General features: G+C 40.6%; 1 protein-coding gene across 3 annotated transcripts; it reads left to right on the forward strand.

The window, feature by feature from the left end:
- The first annotated feature begins 448 nt into the window (after positions 1 to 448).
- REST (RE1 silencing transcription factor) lies at positions 449 to 22,192 on the forward strand. 3 transcript variants are annotated; one of them, XM_037529648.2, is made up of 4 exons: positions 449 to 699; positions 3,081 to 3,987; positions 9,958 to 10,041; positions 16,628 to 22,192. In XM_037529648.2, the coding sequence occupies exons 2-4, from the start codon at positions 3,090 to 3,092 to the stop codon at positions 18,601 to 18,603; spliced, it is 2,958 nt and encodes a 985-aa protein (XP_037385545.1). In that variant the 5' UTR covers positions 449 to 699; positions 3,081 to 3,089; the 3' UTR covers positions 18,604 to 22,192. The 3 variants fall into 3 exon arrangements, with proteins under 3 accessions (XP_037385545.1, XP_037385546.1, XP_054543959.1); XM_037529649.2 differs by lacking the exon at positions 449 to 699 and adding an exon at positions 1,460 to 1,504; XM_054687984.1 differs by lacking the exon at positions 449 to 699 and adding an exon at positions 1,659 to 1,909.
- Positions 22,193 to 22,629: the final 437 nt, after the last annotated feature.

A 22,629-nucleotide genomic window follows, 5' to 3' on the forward strand; every position in this document is an offset into this window, starting at 1 on the left:
TCCAGAGAGAACGTCAAAGCCTGCACATTTTTCTTTGAACAGCTCTATTCTCATGCGTGCACGCCAGGGCTGGCGGGGGGTGGGGCGGGGGAGGTAACTTTTCTGTTGTTGGTTTAGAAAAGAAATCCAGAGCGTGGGTCTCGCCTTTTATCCGACCTAAGGGCAAGCGTGAGGAGCCCGGCGGGCGCGGCGCGGCGCGGCCCCCCCCCCCGCCCTCCCCGGGCGCGCACCCAGCTCCCTCAGCCCGCGGCCGGCGGCCCCCTACGCCCAGGGGCGGGGCGCGCCGCGCCGGGCGGCCACGCGCGCGCGCGGCGGAGGGGGCGTGTCCCGCGGGCGCGCGCAGGCGGCGGAGGGGCGTGTCCCGCGGGCGGCGGCGGCGGCGCGGGCCGGGTGCGCGGCGCAGCCTCCTGTGCTGGAATGTGCGGCTCCCGCGAGCTCGCGGCGCAGCAGCAGAGCCAGCGCCGCCGAGGCCCCGGGCCCCAGACCCCGGCGTCGGCGGCGGCCGGGACGGCAGGGCGAGGGCCGGCGGCCTGAGCGCTCCCCGTAGCTCCGCTCTCGGACCTCCGCGGGCCTCGACGGCCCCGGCGCCCAACTTTCCCCCCTCCCCTCCCCGCCCTCGAAACTCCAGCAACAAAGAAAAGTCGCCGGAGAAGGAGCGGCGGCGCCGGGCCGCCCGCCCCTGCTCGCCGGGGGAGGCCGGTAAGCGCGGCGCGGGCCCGGGGGCTCGGCCGGGGGGGGCCCGGGCGCCGGGCGCCGGGCGGCGGCGGCGGCCGCGGGAGGGGGAGGGCGCGGAAGGACGCGGAGCGAGGCGCTGTCCAGGGCTGATTTGCCGATACTGTGGCGCAGGCGGCGGCGGCCGCGCGGGGCGGGGGCGGGCGCCGCGCGGGATCGGGTTACATCGCCGCGGCCCGGGGCTGGGCCGGGGGCGTCGGGGTGGGGGGCGGCGCGGCGCCGGGACCCCTTCCTCGGCCGGGGCCGGGCCGCCGCCTCCGCGCGGGCTCGGCGGCCCCCGGAGCCGCGTCCCGGGGCGCGGGAGCCGCGGCGCCCGGGGCCCTAGTCCTGAAACTTCCTCTTCGTCCTCCCCCCGCGCCCGGATCCCGCCGCAGCCCCTCGCCGGCCGCGGCCCGCCGGCCCCCTCCCTCCCTCCCGGGCCTCTCCCCTGCGCCGGAAGGCGCCGTTGAGCGCGGCCCGGCGGGTTGAGTCAGCCCCGGGGCCCGGCGCTTCCCCCAATGGGGCTGGACAGCGATTTCTGCGCCCGGGCCGCCCCGCCGCCGCGGCCCCGCACGCCCGGCCACCCCGCGGCGGGAGCCGGCCGGGCCGGGGCGCGCGCCCCGCGGGGCGCCGTGGGGGAGTGAGCGCGCAAACTTCCGGGGCGCGGGGGGGCGGCCGGCGCGCGTGGGGGGCCCCCGCCGGCGCTCGGGGCGCGACGCCTCGGGAGGGCGCCCGCGGAGCCGCAGAGGGCGAGCCCCGGGGCGCCCGGAGCCGCCGGAACGCGGGCGCCGCGGTAACTTTTCTCCCTCTCGCGGGCCGGGGTGGGGGGGCCCTGGAGCGGGGAAGCCTGGGTCCCGACCCGTCGGCACCCCGAGGTGCCCTTCTGTCTTTCAGAGTTGGGGAGCTCAGGGAGAAAGCTCGGGACGGGGGTGTCGGGGCAGCTCCCGCGAGGCGGCGTGTAAATGTGTGCAGCGAGCGGGCCGAGCCGAGAGGAAGCGAGAGCGCCCGAGTTTGCAAAGAGCTGCTTTGTGTTTGGTATTTTGAGAAAATGGCCGAATGCCTGTTTGAGTCAGGAATGCCGCCGCCGAGGCCGGCGCTGGTGGCAGCAGCACGTAGGAATTCGTGCAACACGTTGGACTTTCGGGCTGTGCTGGGACGCCCTTCCTGACCAACTTTAAAATTCCTTTAGAGGTGGCAGGTAGGGTTTGGGGAGGTCTTCGGAAAGGCCACGTTTGGGTCAGTTACCGAGGAGTCTGGGTGCTTCAGCCCTGGGACAGCTTTTGCCCTCTGTTTTCTGTGATGGCATTTGATTCCAACTTTCGTTGGAACTCTACTGGCTTGTGTTAGTAGGCACTTGAGTGAAACGGATTACTTTTTTGTGTTTGGGGTTTATCTTTCTGTTTTTCGCACTTGCGTCAGTTATTTTGCTTTTTCTGACTTACACGAGGACCCCTAATGGGAGAACAGCACCTTTTAGATTGGGAAGTAACGTGGTGAAGACGATTTTAAAAGCCCAGCGTGTTTTCAGGAAGGTAATCTTGTAATGGCTTCCACTAGGCAAGTAGGCCAAGTCAAGCACAATGCAAGAAAGTTGCTGATCGTCTAGTTGAGTCGTGAAATTGTTTTGTTAGGGGGCTTGAAAGAGTATTTTCATTTGTGAAATTTTGCATACAGTGAACAACCTTTTGCACAGAAAAAAGGGGCCTGTAATTTTTCTTTTTCTTTTTCTTTTTTTTTTTTTTTTGGCTCAACAGATCGAGTCATTGAAAGAAATCAAACCAAATGGTTACCTTTTTCAGTTTTTTCCTTCTGGAGTTAGATGAGTTCACATGAAATTGAATTCAGTCGAACAGTTATTAGACTTATACTTTCCAAACGTGGGTGTGTTAAATAAAGGCACAGTATGGCCTCTGGATTTCTCCTTTTTCTGATGCAGACAAGGAAACCTTGGGGGGGGGGAGGGTGGAGGGCAGCAGTTTATGATTTATGTATTGAATTAAAAAATAACTTGAATTAACATTAAAGGTTAGGCTTATTTTTTTCTGCTAGAAAAATTAAGTGTTTTGGGGAAAGCATGCCAGTTGTAGACCTAGTTAATACTAGGATAAAAAGTTGTGTCATACAGTTGATAGAATTTTTTGTAGGGGTAATGAAATTTTTTTTGTGTCTAGTAAAGAGAAGTCACAATTATAAGACTATTTTAAAGGCTTATTTTTAGTAATTAATGAAGCTCATTGATTTTAACGTTTATATTGGAAATTTTTTTTAATCAAGAATTACAGTGATATTTAGATTTTACCAGTAAAACCTGTGTTTAAACTGATGGTTTTATTGTATTTTTGTGTGTGTTTGTTTTGTTTTTAATTCAGAATACAGTTATGGCCACCCAAGTAATGGGGCAGTCTTCTGGAGGAGGAGGGCTATTCACCAGCGGTGGCAACATTGGCATGGCCTTGTCTAACGACATGTATGACTTGCATGACCTCTCCAAAGCTGAACTGGCTGCACCTCAGCTTATCATGTTGGCAAATGTGGCCTTAACTGGGGAAGTAAATGGCAGCTGTTGTGATTACCTGGTTGGTGAAGAAAGACAGATGGCCGAATTGATGCCTGTTGGAGATAACAACTTTTCAGATAGTGATGGAGAAGGTCTTGAAGAGTCTCCTGAAATAAAAGGTGAACCCAGTGGACTGGAAAATGTGCAACTGGAAAGTTTGGAACTCAGTGTTGTAGAACCACAGCCTGTGTTTGAGGTATCAGCAGCTGCTCCAGAAATTTACAGTTCAAATAAAGAACTTCCTCCTGAAACACCTGGAACAGAGGACAAATGCAAGAACTTGAAGACCAAACCCTTTCGTTGTAAGCCATGCCAGTATGAAGCAGAATCTGAAGAACAGTTTGTGCACCACATTAGAGTTCATAGTGCCAAGAAATTTTTTGTGGAAGAAAGTGCAGAAAAGCAAGCAAAAGCCAGGGAATCTGGTTCTTCCACTACAGAAGAGGGAGATTTCTCCAAGGGCCCCATTCGCTGTGACCGCTGTGGGTACAACACTAATCGATATGATCACTATACTGCTCACTTGAAACACCACACTAGAGCTGGAGATAATGAGAGAGTCTACAAGTGTATCATTTGCACTTATACCACAGTAAGTGAATATCACTGGAGGAAACATTTGAGAAACCATTTTCCAAGAAAAGTATATACATGCGGAAAATGCAACTATTTTTCAGACAGAAAGAATAATTATGTACAGCATGTTCGAACTCATACAGGTAAGAGGAAATTGTAATGTATGAATTCAATTCACTTCTCTCTCTCTCTCTCTCTCTCTCTCTTTTTAATTTAAGATTTATGTATTTATTTATGCATGCCAGAACTGGGATATAGGCCAGAGATGTGGTGGGGGGGGGTGGTCAGTGAAAGGATTCACCAGAGGCAGAGTGGGGAACAGAATAGGCGGATTGACTGAAATATCCTGCTGAGGAGAGCAGTGGGGAGACAGGAGAGGTCTGCGGTGCCATGTAGGCCACCTCCCTGGCCGGGGAGTTACAGCACTAGCTCCGTAGTGCTGTAACTTAACCCCTTGTGCCAACAGGAAGGCCCTCAACTCACTTTTGATAGTAGACTGGGTAAGGAAAGGGACTCTGGTTCAAATTTTGATTCAATTACTTGCTGTCTTTGGGGACTTGATAAAGTTCTATTTAATCTCTTTCTAAGTTTCTTCATAGGGATAATAACATATAGAATTGGAAGATTAAGTGAAGGAATAATAAAGCACTGATTGTTATTTGGAGAAACAGCCAGAGACATTTTATTGATGCTTTTACCCAAAATACATAGTGTAAGAACTTGGGATAGAGGACTATTGAGTTAAGTTAGATTATGGTACTATTATATAAAGAAAAGTATAGGTGCACTATAAAAAAAAAATGGAAGTCTTAAAGTTTCAGCTTATCTCAGCTGTAAAGAGAATCTCCAGCTGTAAACCAACATATAACCCAACACCTATACTTAAGAGTTGTCAATATTTTGTCACATTTGGTGATTCAGTTTTTAAAAATAACAGCTTTACTGAAATGTACTCCACTACTACCACACGGTCCATTTAAAGCTGTAATTCAGGGGGTTTAGTATAATCAGAGTTGTGCAGCCATCACCACAGTCAGTTTTATGACATCTTCATCCAAAGGGAAAACTCCTTATCTTAGTGATTCGTTTTTATTTTTCCCCAACATTCCTTAATTCACTTTTATTTTTTAAAAGATTTATTTTTATTTATTTATGCATACAAGATCTAGAGTGTAGGCCAGAGGTGTGGGGGGTGAGGGTTCACCAGAGACAGTGGGGAGCAGAACAGGTGGATCCACTGAAATAAACTGTTGAGGGGAACAGAGAGGTCTGCTGTGCCATGTGGGTTAGGTCACTGGCCGCGGTTTGGCTGGCAGATAGCTTGATAGTGCTGAGACTTTAACCCCTGGGCCACCAGGGAGCCCCCTTAATTCACATTTTTTTTAAATATAATTTATTTATTTATTTATTTATTTATTTATTTATTCATTCATTCATTCATTCATTCATTCATTCATACAAGCACTGGGTACAGTCAGAAGTGCGGGAGGGTGAGAGAATTCACCAGAGCCAGAGCAGGGAGCAGAGCAGGCAGAAGGACCGAAGTACACTGCTGAGGGGAGCAGCGGGTGGCAGGAGAGTTCTGCCCACCATGTGGGACCCTCCTCCAGTGGCCGGGGAGCAGCCGGGGTTCGAACTGGTGCTGCAGAGGCTGCGGGCAGCTTCGCAACCCAGCGCTCAACCGCTGCGCCACTGGGGAGGCCCTCACTTTTTTTTTTAGATTTATTTATGCATACAAGAGCTAGAGTATAGGCCAGAGGTGGGGGTGGTGGTGGGGTGAGAGGATTCACCAAAGGCAGAGTGGGGAGCAGAACAGGTGGATCTACTGAAATGTACTGCTGAGTGGAGCAGCAGACAAGACAGGAGAGGTCTGCTGCCCCATGTGGGTAGCACCCTGGCCGGCAGTTGAACTTGTGCTACAGTGGCTATGGATAGCTTCATAGTGCTGAGACTTAATTGTGCCAGCAGAGAGGCCCCCCCCTTAATTCACTTTTAAATTGATTTTCAAAACTTTGTAATTAAAGGGTCTTATTTTTGCAAGCAATGTTTGTAATTGGTAGTTAATTGTAACATTTTTCTTGGTCAGAGTTGATACCTTTGTGGAGTGATCATTGGTCTTAACAAAATGGGATAATCAAGGACTGTATTCCTAATCACAACTGAAAAGGTGCTGTGGAATGCTATTTGCATCAGCTTCCTTTTTTTTCCTCCCAGGATGAAATTCTACACGTAAAATTGGGGCAGAGTGGGGAGAGGAATTGATAGCACTATGCTTTTAAGTGCTGGACTTAAAACAGTGAAATTCTATTGCAAGAAAAGACTTGCAGCAAGATTTCTAAGCTCCGGCACATGGCACCTTATTTAAAGCTTTAAAATCTAGTTAAGTAAAATAATTTGTTTTTGTCCTTTTGGAATTATAATCTGAATTGAAGCCATTTTCTTTCCAAAGAGGTTCAAACATTAAAAAATACAGTGTAGGAGCAAAAGTTACACCCCACCCCACCCCCAAGTTAATCACTAAACTAACTTCAGTGTAATATCCCCTGTAACCTCCCCTTAGTATCTAAAACCTCCCCCAGCTAGTCATATGTACTTGGTCTGTGAGTGCTTCATGTGTGGTCATCAGTCCCCTACCTCCACCTTTATTTAACAGTTTTTAAGAACGTTGGGGCCTAATTTTAGAATTAGCAATAAACACTAAGGAGGTTTCAAGGTAGTAACTATGACATGATCAAGTACATAACTTTCGTGTGTACTACCTTGATGAATTTTTACAAGTATATATACTCCCAACCACCCTGAAAGTCAATGTTAGAGAATATCACCAGCTCCCCAGTGCCTTTGTCTTGAATTTTGATATTTTGAAATAGTTTTGAATTTTTATTTTTTTCAGTTGATTTTGATAACTTCAGAACTTGTAAATCTTTGAACAGTTAGAAAAATTTCTCAGAAAGGTAAAACTTTTTTGATGATCTAAATCTGTCTATTTAAGGATATTTTTAGAATAAAAGGAAAACAGAGAGCTGGAAAAATTTCAGTCTTGGTGTGAACTTCCAATTTTTTTATGCAAAGGTTTTTTTAGATACGAACTATTTTTGCAATTTCTTAATTTTTTTGTTATAGAGTTTTCATCTAATACAGTCTGGGTGACTAATTTTTAGTGGATATATTTCATAAACTTTAACCATCCATTACTTTTTTCCCCACATTAAGGTTGGTATTTCCACAGTGAATCTTATTTTATGGTAAAACTTTTTTTGGTTTTAATGCTTTTTGGAAACATTTTTCTCCCATAGTATTATCTTACTTGTAACTTTTTTAATTTATAATTTAAAAAATTTGGAAACAATTTGATATATAGTGGATAATATTTTGATTATGTAAATTCTGAGACTATCTGGTGTTAAATGCATGGTTTAGAAAGTTATGGAAAAATATATTCATCTAATGAAAAGTGGAGATAAGAAACTTATTTCTCATTTAGGTACCCTAGTTTTCAGATTTACTGAATAGGTTTCTTTTGTTCTTCTATTGAGTGCCATTGTTAGGTGCTTTCTTCTGTTCTGTGCTAATCTTTCAGAATAGCCCATTGAGGAAAACCATGTAAGTATGTAGCCCATTTTTACTGAGAGGAAAACAAAAGGCTTTGAAAGCCTGTGCCCCCAGAGTCATACCGAAGTAAGAGTTAAAGTTCAGAATTTCTTTTTATAGCTAATTGTCTTGGTGTAAGGGTTGAAGATTATTTTCATTTGAGTCTTCATTTATAGGTTTTTAATTTCTTGGCTTGGATAGTTAAACCAGTTCACACATACTACTTTAAAGGATGACAATTAGCCTACATGTGGACCTGAAAAATCACTGATTTCTAGTGTTTATGCCTGATTTGTAGATTTATACAACTAGAATAATTTATTCTGTTGTAAAGAATTTATAAGAAAATTATTCTTAACTCAACCTTCATGATAATCTATAATGGTATCTCATTTTCTTCTGTTAACTTTTTTTGTTTATCAGTTTTATTATATGTACACCTTATACTCCACTGTGGATTGCCTATTGTGGCTATTTCACATAAATGGAATCATATAATATGTAATTCTTTGCTACTATGTTTTTCCACGTAGCATAATGTTTTTAAGGTGCACCTGTGTTGTATGTACAGTACTTGTTTTCCTTTTATTGCCAGATAATATGCTGTTGTATGGATACACATTTTGTTTATCCATTCATAAGTTAATGGGTATTTGGATTGTTTCTATTTCTTGGTTATGATGAATAATGCTGTTGTGAATATCTTATATACAGGTTTTTGAGTGGACATTTTTTTTTTTTTTTCCTCTTGAGTATTATATACCTAGGAGTGGAATTGGTAGGCTAAATAGTAACTTTAATCATTTGAGGAACTCCTAATTTGTTGTTACTTTACAATCCCACCAGTGGAAGTGGTCCAGTTTCTCTACATCTTAACTAATAAATGACATCTGTATTTGATTAGTCATTTTAGTGGGTATGTAGTCTTCCTCACATTGTGGTTTTGATTTGTATTTGCATTGCCACAATGTATGGCTAATGATATTGTGCATCTTTTCATGTGCTTATTGGCCATTTGGTTTGTTTTTACATTTTAGACAAGGTGAAAGAAAAAGGCACCTGTGAAGTAAGAGGAGGGCAGAAGCATTTGGGTATTTTTGTAGAAATACAGTTACGGTTTTTAAAGTTACTTTAAAATTCTTCCAGTTCAAAATACTGTTTTGCTATTTATAGGTAATCTCATGGCTAACAGCTAATTACAGCTGAACAGTTGTTAGAAACATTTCCCACTCACAACCACGTTATTTTTTTCCTCCACTCCATTTATTCCTTGTCCCATTTAATGTCACACCCTATTGTGTCTTATTTTAGAGATAGGATAATAATTGATATTTATTAAGGGCTTCACTAGTGCCAGACTCTGCATTTAATCTTAATTTATAAAATCTTAACAATTTTAGGAAGTGAAGATACCATTACGAGGAAACTGAGTTTTTAGTAACTTTCCCAGGTCATAATTACTGTCCAGTATCTAAATATTAGATGAAAGCAAATTGTCAGGCTTTTTTGTTTTTTTATTTACGCATAGAAGAACTGGGGTGCAGGGGCTGAGAGGATCCAATAGAGACAGAGTTTAAGGCCGGGGCGGTGGCGGTGGTTTGCACAAATTGTCAAGCTTTTTTTTTTTTTTTTTTTTTTTAAGATTTATTTATGTATACAAGAGCTGGGGTACAGGCCAGAGATGGGGGTGGTGGTGTGAGAGGATCTACCAGAGACAGAGTGGGGAGCAGAACAGGCAGACTGACTGAAATATGTTGCTGAGGGGAGCAGTGGGAGAGTCAGGAGAGATCTGCTGTGCCATGTGGGTTGGGCCGGGGCATGGAACTTGTGTTGCAGTGGCTGGCAGTAGCTTGCTTGATAGCTCTGTCTTTAACCCCTTCACCACCAGGGATCAATCTGGTTTTTGATTGGCAACCCATGTCCAAAAAGAATACGTGTGTAATTCCTTCCTTTGAGTCATAAATAGTAAATCATTGACATCTCATCTTTAGTTGTTTTCAATTCTTACAGCTTCATAGTATAACTTGTTTTAGCCCTGACCTGACTATTTTATGAAAATGATATCTATCACTGGAAAACAGCTTAATGCAACCACACCCCCACTCAAAGTGTTCTTGCTTTAAGCAAGTAATTTCAAATGGCAGATTGATCATTTACAAGCATTAAGAAAAAAAATCCCCTAAATCGTAACTTCAGAAAATTTGGGTAAATTTTTTTAAGGATAATTCTAATTAGAATAGAATGCTTTTTGATACCTTATAAAGATAATTACTCAGTTCTTAATATTTAATATAGTATGTGGTATTACTGTGAAAATTAAAAGGGCTGTGAGTATCCAGAATGCCAGTGACATTTTTGGTCGGCAAAATGTGAATTCTGAATTAAATAATTTATATGGCTAACCTAACTCTTGTCAGGAATAAGAATTGTTCAGAAATGCTTAGTACTGAATGTTGTATAACTGTTAGTGAGAATTGTATTTACCCTATTTTATCATATCTAAAAACTAATGTTTTTTGCAGGAGAACGCCCATATAAATGTGAACTTTGTCCTTACTCAAGTTCTCAGAAGACTCATCTAACTAGACATATGCGTACTCATTCAGGTTGGTAAGAAATGGAAACTTTTCTATCATTGTTAGTAAACTTCCTTTATAAGGAAATCCTTCTATACCTAAAATTCAGTCATTATTTATGATTATACTTTAATGTAAATTAGTCTTGAAAATCACTGTTCTCTTAAGTGTGGTGTTATGTTTAAATGGAAATTCTTTATTTTTTTAGATTTATTTTTATTTATGCATATAAGAGCTAGGGTAGGTCAGAGATGCGGGTGGTGAGATGATTCACCAGAGACAAAGTAGGCAGCAGAACAGGCAGACTGACTGAAAGACACTGCTGAGGAGAGCAGCGGGCAAGACAGGAGAGGTCTGCTGCGCCATGTGGGAAGCTCCCTGGCTGGCTGGGGATCGATCTTGTGCTGCAGAGGCTGTGGATTGCTTCATAGTGTGGTGCTTAACCCCTTGCGCCACCAGGGAGGCCCCTAAATGGAAATTCTTAAGAATTTCATAGCTGGGGACTCTTAAAACAATGTAAATATGTGTGTGCTTTTTCTGGTGTGAGGTAGGAGGTATCTTTAATTTGCATTGAATCTTCAAATCTTCAGTAAGTTCATTGAAATTATACTCAGATGAAGGCTGAGTCCTTTTTGAACAGCTCTTACCTTAATAGTGTTTCTTCCTCCCCTGCTCATGCCCCCAGCACAGTGTAAAACCAAATTGCATAGTACATGATTACCAGGTTCCATGTATTCCTTTTTAGCTTCTCAGTACTGAAATGTGGGTTCTCTTGAGTATTGCTAGTGCTTCTGTGGACTAATTTCTAAAAGCTCAACTTTATAGAATGACATCTATATATATATAAATAAATAATCCAACATACCAGTTTATTAACCTACATTAGAAAACATGCAGGAGTATTATAACAAGTGGGACATTCATCCATTCCAGACTTAATCATAACAACCAACCAGAATTGGTCTCCATTATCAAGGTTATGAAGGTGGCCAAGTTAAAAAGTGTATACTAGCATAGGTGGTCTTGAGTTGACAGTTACTTCATTTTGACCATGATTGACCCTGAGTAAATTGCCATGTCTGATTTGGAATAGACTGTACCTCTATGGGCGAACAATGCTTAATATCTTGTTTTACAAAAATCTGTGTAGACCTGTTTCCCTTAACAATTACCTTAAATTTGTGTTGCTTGATTGGGTAGCACTAGTGAAATTAATCTTACCTGTTTCTTCTACTTTGTAACTAATAAAAAATTTAAAATTTTGCTTGCATTTTGTTTTTGTGGGACTTTGCTATCTTAAGTCTTAAGTCAGTGATTGAGTAAGAATTAATTACAGTATAGGTTCTGATTTGAGCTGAAAGGGTAACAAAGTATATCCTTGCTGGCCTCTCTTTGACTTTACTTGCCTATAAATGTTAATATATTTTGAGTGATTTTTTTCTAAATCTCCTGTTATTGAATTGGGTCACTATTCAGAAACCTGATTTTAACTACTTTCAGGCACTTCCCTAGTTTCATTATCTGAGGGTAACTTGGATGTTTTCCCAGGTTTTGTTAAAGATGGGGTCTTACCCTGTTGATAGCATTTAAGAGTTTTACATGAATTAATTCATTTTCGTGTTTATCCTATAATGTATATGTTCTGCAGTTGTCCCCATTTGACAAGTGGGGACTCTAACTCATTGGAGAAGTATGGTTATCTTTCCTGTAGAATGTCCCCCTTCTGGATTTATCTGACTTAAATATGCTTTTTTAAATGCTGTCCTATAATTTTTCTTCTGTTCCTATCCCACTGAATTATCTGCTTTAATACTATTTGTCATTGTATTGCATTTGAAGTCATATCTGGCTGATGTATTACTAGTGTTGCTAAGTTATTGGCTTAGAATGACTCACTTTAATCTTTTCATGAATTGATAATACTTCCATCATTGTATATATTTGTAGTATTCTATACCATTTAAATTTTTGCCTGAATGATTTTGAATTTGCTCTTTTTAATTTTTTAAATTTTATTTGCTATATGGTGATTTTCAGTAACTGCTATTCAAGTTCATGTCTGTTAATGAATAGTAGATACTATTATATGCATGGAGGCTACTAAAAAGTTGGAATTTATCTCTAAATTGAGTATTCCTAAAAGACTTAACTCCTGTTTACACATTATTAAAGCATGAATTTAGAGAGGATAAATGCTTTCTCTAACGTTGTCATTCCTCCAAAGTAGAAGAACTGTAATTTGGCCACAGATTTGCCCACACCCATTTTCCCTAAGCAACAGTGTTAAAAAGAACATGGTCAGAAAATGGCTCAAGAAGCTACAACATAAAGAAATTGGAAGCACAATGTATTGAGAGAAACAGTCACTGTCTTTATGCCAGTAGTTTGTGAGTGTCAAATAGGAAACAAACATGGTTAGTCTTTTTCTTTAAAATTTATTTTATTTCTGGATCCAAGAACTGGGATATAGGCCAGAGAGGTGTGTGTATGTGTGGGGGAGGCGAGAGGATTCACCAGAGACAGAGAGGGGAGAATCGGCAGGTCTACTGAAATACACTGCTGAAGGAAGGGAGCAGCAGTCAAGACGAGAGGTCTGCTGTGCCATGTGGGTTAGCTCCCTGACCGGGTCTCCAACTCACTCATGCTGCAGTGACTGCAGTTAGCTTCATTGTGCTGAGACCTCACCCCTTGCGCCACCAGGAAGGCCCAGTTAAGTTAGTCTTTTTTGTGTATGAATGTGTGGTATAACACTTGCAATAAAGTGAAGTTAGGTCAAATTGGATAGTTTTTCTGACTGTATTACATGGACTGAATGAATGACTTGGGTACCTTCTCTGTGGTCTGAAGTTTGATCTTTACAGGTCAGCTTGAGCATTTTGTTTCTCGTTCATGTGAATATATTTTAGGGAAGAAGTGTGTACAGTCTTAATTATAAAAGAGATTAGGTTCTGTTCAGTTGGTATACTTTAAATGACAGAAATTGGCTTATCAGAACTTTGTTTTTATTTCTGAGTAGTTATCAGTTTGTATGCCCCTGTTACTCTTGGATTAAAATTTTATTCCATCCTTTCTGGATTTTATGCAACAAAATCACACTGGTTATTTACTTGGAACACTTTTGTCCATATAGTAGGTCTTTTCAGGTAAAATTAAGGGATTGGAATGCTCTTTTTGGTGAAAAAGAAAATTGGATGTTTTATAGACGCATTTACCTACCGATATTTTTCATTTTGTTGGTGTTTTCCCCTAATGGTGTTAGACTTGGTATTGTTACTTGGGTAGTGCTGGACACTGTCCTTTTACTATTCCTAGAGGGGATGTTACTATTTAAACTTGGATGAAATATTTACTACTGGATAAAATGCATCCAGTTTGTAGTTGCCCTTATGGTATCTTTGAATATGTGATGCTGGCTAGTTATCCATCTTTCTAGTATTAGGAGTTGATTTTTAATGTTTTTGTGTTTTGAGTCTAGTGAATGTTTGTTTATTAAAAGAGTAACTTGCCAAGTTGTACCTCCATTTGTTACTCTAAGATGGAAAAGTATTTTGTTCAGCAACAAATTTATTTTCCTTTGAAGTATTTAATGATAAGTAAATGAGTGCTATTTTAATAGCTGGGCTTATGTAAAAGATACTTGGTGTTGGGTGGGGGTGAGAAAAAAAAGATATTTGAGTTTGAGTCTTTTTTTTTTTTTTTTAAGATTTATTTATTTATGCATACAAGAACTGGAGTACAGGCCAGATATGCGGAGGGTAAGAGGATTCACCAGAAACAGTGGGGAGCAGAACACGCAGATTGAAATACATTGCTGAGGGGAGCAGCGGGCAAGTCGGGAGAGCTGTGCCATGTAGGCCAGGGATGGAACTCTTGCCACAGTGGCTGGTGTTGGGGGCTGGGGGGGGTGAAAGGATTCGCCAGAGACAGAGTGGTGAACAGAACAGGCAGACTGACTGAAATACACTGCTGAGGGGAGAAGCGGTGGAGATAGGAGAGGTTTGCTGTGCCATGTGGGTAGCTCCCTGGCCAGGGATGGAACTGGTGCTGCAGTGGCTACAGATAGTTTCATACTGCTGCTACTTAACCCTTTGCACCACCAGGGAGGCTCCCCCAGTTTGAGTCTGCAAACAGAATTTCTTTGAGGCTTGATTTACATAATTGAAAATGCACATACTAAGTATAGCTTTAGGTATGTTTTTTCTACCTCTCCGACTTCCACCTAAATGAAGATGTGGAACATTTTTCACCACACTTATGAGAGTCCCCTCCTTACCCTTTCCTTAGTTTACATAGTCTCCTCATGATAATTTGACTTCTACCAAAAAGAACATTTTAAGTCTTTTTTTTTTTTTTAAAGATTTTTAAAAAATTTATTTATGTATACAAGAACTGGGGTGTAGGCCAGGGGTGTGGTGTGTGTGCATGTGTGTATGAGAGAGAGGATTCAGCAGAGACAGAATGGGGAGCAGAACAGGCGGATCTACTGAAATACACTGTGAAGGGGATCAGCAGGTGAGACAGGAGAGGTCTGCTGTGCCGTATGGGTTAGCTCCCTGTCTGGGGATCAAACTTATGATGCAGTGGCTGCTGATAGCTTCATAGTGCTGAGACTTAACCCCTTGCACCATCAGGGAGGCCCCACCCCTTAAATAAATTCTTGTATCTTCCCAGTCTGTCCATTTCATAAGTGAGACTTGTGTAAACACCATCACTCATTAGGGGTTAGAAGATGATAATATATATTTTTTTAACATCAATTTTATTTATGCATACAGGAACTGGGGTACAGGACAGAGGTATGGGGCGGGGTGAGAGGATTCACCAGAGACAGAGTGGGGAACAGAACAGGCGGATTGTCTGAAATACACTGCTGAGGGGGCAGCAGGTGAGACAGGAGAGGTCTGCTGCTCCATGTGGGTAGCTCCCTGGCTGGGGATGGAACTGGTGCTGCAGTGGATGCGGACAGCTTCAAAGTGCTGCGTCCCAACTCCTTGTGCCACCAGGGAGGCCCCGATAATATTTTGTTTATAATTCTTTTATTACAAAGAGATAAATTCCACTTGTCAACTATTTGTTTACTTAGAGGTTGGGTTAGAGGTTGGGTTTATAAGGAAAGGCAGGATAAGCACGTGACTGACTTTTGTTTACTTATACTAAAAATTACCAGATACATTCCAAAATTGAATTATTAGTAATGCGTATGGACTGCTTGGCTATCTGTTCCATGCTAACTTCTAGATTATTTATAGTCCATAACACTAAAAGAATATTATAGATAAGGAAAGTGAGCATTAGCACTTTTTTAGTACCTTGATTGAGATCTCACAGTGCTAGAGTTCATACTTGACTCACCAGATATTCTTACTCTAGAATAATTTTTTAATCATTATGCCGCTTAACTTTCCCCATTCTGTGCCTATACATACTAATTGGAGGCGACAAGATAGGGCCAAGTATATGAGTAATGTGGATCTATTAATGAATCAACATAGAAAAAAGTTGTCCTGTTAGCTGCATATTTCATCTGACTTAGCTGGATGAGTTTTGGGGTTTTTTGTGTGTGATTTCGTTATTTTATCAGACATTTTCCAGTCACATAACATGTACCATCTACATGGTTTTGCATAATGTCTGAGGAGTTTTGCTTTATGAAAAAATTAAGTAAGACTTGTAGGAATTTGAGAATGTTTGACATTAATTTTCATAAATGTCAATTTCCGTTTTTCTACTATGCATTCCATTGGACCAGTGGGGTATGGATACCATTTGGTAATATTTACTAAAATGTGCTCTAGATGGGTATGTATTCAGGTAGAATGTGTTGTTATTATGCTTTTCATTTGGGGGTGGTTGGTTTTATACGTGTTTATGACTTTGTTTGCTTATCTTAATTTTAAATACCATATCTATTTGTATGTTCTTTCTCATTTACCTACTGTCTTTTAGAAGAAGGTTGGGGTGGCGGGGCAATCAAGAAATAGTTTCTGATTTGGCAATACTTAAAATAGCAACTCTGGCATTAGAAAAGTTGGCTGAGTAAAATTTAACCCAGCTCTTGTCATGTTGGACGAAGGGTTAAATGTAAAGAATATTTTATTCACTGTGACTAGGGCATTATTTTAAAACTTTTGCTCCAAAAGCTCTGACAGCATAGATTAGTGTTTAAGATATTTCTTTGAAGTATCTTAAGACTTGTCTTAAAAATACATGAAAGATTTATATTCCATTATACATTTTTTTTTTTAAAACTAAACTAAAAATTTAATTCTGTGTGAGTGTGCTTGTCCCAAAATTAACATCTGGGACAACAAACTACCAATAATTATTGTATGCTTCTTGATGGATCTCTGTTCTTTAACAGGACTTGAGAACCCTAGCTTGATGAACTTTTTAGGACATAATAATTAACTGAGATAGTTATACTTCCATTTGATTTGAGAATTATGTCAAGGGATAGAGAAAAGACAGACAAATAAATATGGTAAAAGTAAGGTGCATGATAGTTTTTGAATAAATAGCTTTTTTTTTGACATCCAATTCCTTATGTGTATTTTAATAAAAGCTTGAAATAATTTCTTGGCCTATCTCTTCTCTAACATCTCTTGTTTACCTTCAGGTGAGAAGCCATTTAAATGTGATCAGTGCAGTTATGTGGCCTCTAATCAACATGAAGTAACCCGACATGCAAGACAGGTTCACAATGGGCCTAAACCTCTTAACTGCCCACACTGTGACTACAAAACAGCAGATCGAAGTAACTTCAAAAAACACGTCGAGTTACATGTTAATCCACGGCAGTTCAATTGCCCTGTATGCAACTATGCGGCTTCTAAGAAGTGTAATCTGCAGTATCACTTCAAATCTAAGCATCCTACCTGTCCTAATAAAACAATGGATGTCTCAAAAGTGAAACTAAAGAAAACCAAAAAGCGAGAGGCTGACTTGCCTGATAACAATGTTACCAATGTAAAAACAGAGACAGAGCAGACAAAAATAAAGGGGGATGTGGCTGGTAAGAAAAGTGAGAAGTCTGTAAAAGTGGAGAAAAAGGATGTTTCAAAAGAGAAAAAGCCTTCTAGTAATGCCTCAACTCATGTGACTACCAGAACTCGCAAATCAGCAATAGAAGCTAAAGATGTGGATGCGCATATAGGAAGTGGTTCAGAAAAAACGTGCAAAACCAAGAAAAGCAAAAGGAAGATGGAAACTGAAGCCCATTCCTCACAGTATCCTGTTAATGATGAAGAACCTGTGACAAAAAAGAAAAAGAAGGCAGAAAGCAAATCTCCAAATAGTCAGGAAGTCCCAAAAGGTGATAGTAAAGTAGAGGAGAGTAAAAAGCAAAGTACTTGTGTGAAAAAAAATACAAAGAAGAAAACTCAGAAAAATAAATCAAATAAAAAAAACAGCAAGCCTACTCAGAAGGAGACCGTCCCACAGGAGCCTGCTGAGAGGGAACCTCCTGCTGAGAGGGAGCCTCCTCCTGTGGGGCCTGTTCAGACAGAGCTGCCTCCTCCCATTGAGCCTCCTCCAGTGGAGCCTGCTCAGACAGAGCCTCCTGCTGCTGGGGGGCCTGCTCAGATGGATGTTGTTCAGGAGGGCCCTGTTCAGATGGAACCTCTTCCTCCCACGGAACCGCCTGTTCAGATAGAGGCAACTCCTAAAAAGTCTCCGCCTGTTCAGATGGAGGCAACTCCTAAAAAGTCTCCGCCTGTTCAGATGGAGGCAACTCCTAAAAAGTCTCCTCGAAAAGATAAGAAAGAAAAATGTAATGAGCAGAGTGAAATGGCACGGAAGGAGCAAGTTCTCATTGAAGTTGGCCTAGTGCCTGTTAAAGATAGCCAGCTTCTCAAGGAGAGCGCAGGTGCACAGAGCCCCTCACCACCCTCTCCACTGCTGCCAAAGGAAAACTTAAAAGAGGAGTCAAAAGACCAAAAATTAGTCACAGAAGGCAAAGGAAATAAAGAATCCCCTCTTGAAAAAGAAGCAGAAGAGGCAGATCAAAGTCTTGCTGGTCTTGCTGCTATTACAGAGGAATCTACCAATACTTCATCCTCTGAACAAAACTTGAATATGCCGGAGGAAGAAACTTTAGATGGTAAGCATCAGGCTGACACTGTGCTTTCCGAAATGGAAATGGAAGTGGACACTGATGAGAACAAAAAAGAGAAGCTACTTGATCAAGACATAGCATGTGAAGAACCAGTTTCACCACTGCTGCTTCCTCTCCCAATGGAACAGCACGAAGCAGTGTCCAAAACCGCCGTGGCATCCCCTCCTGCTACTACAGCAGTAAATGAGTCTCAGGAAATAGATGAAGATGAAGGCATCCATAGTCATGATGGAAGTGACCTCAGTGACAACATGTCAGAGGGTAGTGATGATTCTGGATTGAATGGGGCTCGGCCAGTTCCACAGGAAAATAGTAGGAAAAATGGAAAGGAAGCCTTGACAGTCAAAGAGGCTGAGGGAGATTTTGTTTGTATTTTCTGCGATCGGTCTTTTAGGAAGGAAAAAGATTACAGCAAACACCTCAATCGCCATTTGGTCAATGTATACTTCTTAGAAAAAGCAGCTAAAGGACAGGAGTAATTAAACTTTGGACAAGGCTTCAGTTCTTAGTTTGTAAGATCTACTACATTTTATATTCATTTATACTAGTCAATATCCTTTCATTTTTAAAATCGCTTTAATTAGTGTCCAGTGTTGATTTTTTTAAATGGCACTCTTTTCTTAGGACTCTGTTTACTTGTTAATGTATACATTTTAGCAAATCCAAGGGAGTTAGTCTACTAAACCAGCAGACACCTAAATCTGTTAGTTCATTTAATTAAAAGAAGGCCAAGATGGTGTTAGAGCATTCTGTTGCTCTGTCCAGCTGTAACTGTTTTTTCTCATGTCAGTCTTCCTGTTTTACTTTCACTTATTCTTAGTTTCTTGTTTAGCGCTATAAAAATTGGCATAAATAGCAAATTACTTGAAAGATTTGCCTGCTTTATATAAAGTTAGCACTTTAAAATTTTTTTAGAGATGAAAAGAGACATTTAAATTGAGGAAAACTTCTCCCAACAATGGACATTGTATTAGTCCAGGTATTTACTTTGAGTTTTGATCAATATTTCTTATTTGTGTGTGTTAAATTGTCGTAAAAACAATGATTTTGGTGTGGTTTGGGTTTTTTTTTTTTTTTTTTTGGTGCTTTAATGGCTTAAAATGTTGCACATTTTTTTTTTTAACCTATGCAGTTAAATTTTTTCTAGATATAGCATTTGTGTTGAACAGTAACACTTTATACATATATATGCATGTTTATTTTGGCCTCTTTGGAGGGGTGCTTTTTAGTATTGTTTGCAAAAGGGCAGTTTTCTTTTCCTTTGCTGCATTTGTCTTTTTTGCAGAATAGTGTGTGCAAGTTTGTGAGCAAATGAAACATAGGTTCAGTCCTTTGATTTTTTCACATCATATCTATGCCAGAATCTGTATTCATATAAATTATTTATTTTAAATGGATGTAGTAAATTCACAGCTCTTAGTTTGAACATTGCAATAAATGAACCACTAGGTTATATATAGAGCGGATTTTTATCTCAATGCCAACCATCAGTAAATTTTTTTGACCTATTTTGGTACCTAAAATATACTTCCTAAATGTTCAGTCATATCTTTGAGGAAAATGTTTTTACATAGATGGTTGGTATCTTTCTGGCTACTCAGCTGAATCGTGAACTGCAAACCTGGAATTAGGAGAGATAATTACTCCAAGTTATACATAATATTAGGAGACTCCAAAGCCATAGCTATTATACTGAAAACTTAGGATCAGAAAGGTAGTATGACTGCTGGTAGACCAGCTGCTACTTCCTATGAATACAATGAAAAGCCTGTTGAAACTTAAGTACGGTCCAGATTTTTAGAAAAATCACACTTTCTCAGGGATCTCCACAAACTAGTGGGTGTCCTGGCTGTCTCTGTGACAGCCTCTTTCTACAGGTGAGGCCTCAAATGAATTGCAGCTATCCTGGTGTTCCTGTGGGAGCACTTCATATGAAAAAGGGGGTTGTACTCCCAAGCTTTTTCTGGTAGGTTCTTTGGTTAGTTGCCAAAGAATTTGAAAGAATCCAACATAGGATTTTTCTTGCTGGTAAGTAATTCATTGTGGTAGAACAAAGTATGACCCCAGTAGGGAATCTTGACTAATTCTGATCTCCCATGTTCTATTCTGAAATAGCCAGCTGATAATTTCATTTTTTTCCCCTATTGATTTCTTTGAGGCAATTTTCATATTTTGGTAGTACACCAAGAAAGATTGGGAAAGGTATTGAAGTGTGGGTGGAAAATCTGAGGTTGAAGTTTGAGTTACAGGACATTTGAATTGACTGGGAGGCCAAAGATTTAAAGAAGCAGAATATTCTCTTAAGACATGAGGAGTTAAGTGTGTGTTAATGGTGTGTGTTTTGTGTGCATGAATGGAAATTAGTAAATGATGTAGAATTCTCAGCTCCGACAATCATTGTCAACAGAAGATCAAGCTGCAAATATTTATGTATTAAAAGTTAAATTATAAAGCTAGTTAAATCTTTCTAACAACTAGTTTTAATGTTCATGGTACATTTTACGTAAGTTACCCTTTTACGTTATATATGAAAAGATTCATGTTAAGTACAGATTAGAAATTGGCAATCAGTTTAGAGGTTTTGTGGATTCTTTCATTCTACAAAAGACAAATTAACTTCTGGGGAATTGGACTGATTTATTATCTAGTTTTAAGACTAGAATTCAAAAATAAGAAATTTTAAACCCCATATTGCTAAATTGATCTGTGAAAACATTGTTACTGGAAATTAAGTGGAATTTGAGGCCTTTCTTCCAGAAAACAAGGACTTGATTGTCAGGCCTATATTAGGTTCTGAACCTTAATGCCATGTGTTTGTACTTATTAAAAATTGTTTCAATGAAAAACATTTATAATGTGAACTTCTGTTTTAGTTGGGAGTTCTTCCATTTGAAAAATGTGATATTTGCATGGAACTGTTTGAATCCTTTTGTTTTCTCAGTTTTCCCTCCACTGGATAGAATTAAAGCTAGAATTTTTTCCCCTTTTGATAAAAGAATTAAAAGTGGACATGTTATTTGTAAAGTGATATTTAGTAACTAGAAATAAACTTGAAATGCTAGAATACATTATAAGCCTAATCTTAGGTAGTCTTATGAAAATGTATCTCTTATCTTTTGAACCTATATTCACATTGGTTTTTCAAGATATTTTAAGTTATATTTCTTCCTCTTTTCAGAGCTGCTGCTTTGGGCTACTCTTTTTGAAGTATAATTTACAATGGGCTACATTTTTTGATAAGGCTTCTTCTAATTATGGCTGGATGTTTTGCTCTAGTCTTCCAGGAAGGACCATTTTATTATTATTTTTTCTAGCGTCATTTCTAAACTCATGTGGTCTCTGACTTTGGGGGCTGTTATGCATATGAGTGCTAATACAAATTTAAACCCAAGTAGACCTCATCACATGAATGTTGACAGTGGAAGGAATAACTTGACTGTAGTATATCAGTTCTGGACTGAAAACCTGGGGAAGAAAGTTTTCTTTTTTGCATAAGGGAGGAAAAGTGTCTTTCCCTTGTTGACCTCAGCAGATAAACTGAGCTGATAGTGTTAATTCAGATTCAAGAAGTTATCTGAATCTTGGTTTGTGTAGATTTGCAATCTACATGCAATAGTAACTAAATCACATAGCTTTTACAGTTTCATAAGTGTACATAGGCGCTCTCTACCCTTTTAAACATCCATTAGTTATTGAAATTTGTAAGCTGGCGTTGAAACATTACAGCAATGTTTTGTTGCACCAATTTTATATACTTTTACAGTGCAATACGTGTTACTTTTCAGAGACAAACCAAAGGTTAATTTCTCAAGGTTATTGCTGCCTGCTTTAGCAGCATTTGATGGAGGATCTTTTATATTCACTTGTAGTAGATGAAAAATAAACCAGATTGCAAATACTTGTTTTTAAAAAAGCTTAAACCATGTACCAAGTTTTTGGTCCAAATTGTGTAGGATAAGTTAAACTTAAATTGCATTCTATTAACCAATATGAGTGTATTTCTGTAAGCATAGTTATGTTGAAATAAAGTTTTAAAAAGCATTTTATGCCTTTGTTTATTTTTGATATATCAAGTTTTAAGAAAGCCAAATTTGTTTTGCTAGGATTGTGAACATACTTTTTCAAAATTACTTCTCCCAAATATAACTCACAGTAGTCAGGACAGCTCATGGTGATTTCTGTTGTTCTGAGGTAACAATTCAGTGGATATTGGGGTGGGGTGGGGTGGAGGTGGGGGAGAGACAGTGTGGACAGCTCATAGAGCATGTCACATAGTAGTGCCTTCCTAACCACTTAGGTCCCTTTAAGTGTTTAATACACTTGTCTTAGTAGGCCTCTTAAGTTTTGTCTCATACTTGGGAAAGATGCATTGAATAGACAGTAAGTTGAGTTATTGAGTTCCTTTGAGTACCAGGACACTCTTAAGATTTTACTGTATTGGGCCTCCCTGGTGGCACAAGGGGTTAGGCACCGCACTATGAAGCAATCTACAACCTCTGCAGCAC

This window comes from Talpa occidentalis, unplaced genomic scaffold (assembly GCF_014898055.3).
Source record: "Talpa occidentalis isolate TD23 unplaced genomic scaffold, MPIMG_talOcc4v2.1 talOcc4.6, whole genome shotgun sequence".
Lineage (NCBI taxonomy): Eukaryota > Metazoa > Chordata > Mammalia > Eulipotyphla > Talpidae > Talpa > Talpa occidentalis.

Bases quoted from the DNA above. Each gene is read 5' to 3' on its own strand.
- REST (XM_037529648.2), top strand. From the start codon at position 3,090: ATGGCCACCCAAGTAATGGGGCAGTCTTCTGGAGGAGGAGGGCTATTC. The intron at 3,988-9,957 runs GTAAGAGGAAAT...TGTTTTTTGCAG, and splicing joins GCATGTTCGAACTCATACAG to GAGAACGCCCATATAAATGT. The intron at 10,042-16,627 runs GTTGGTAAGAAA...GTTTACCTTCAG, and splicing joins ACATATGCGTACTCATTCAG to GTGAGAAGCCATTTAAATGT.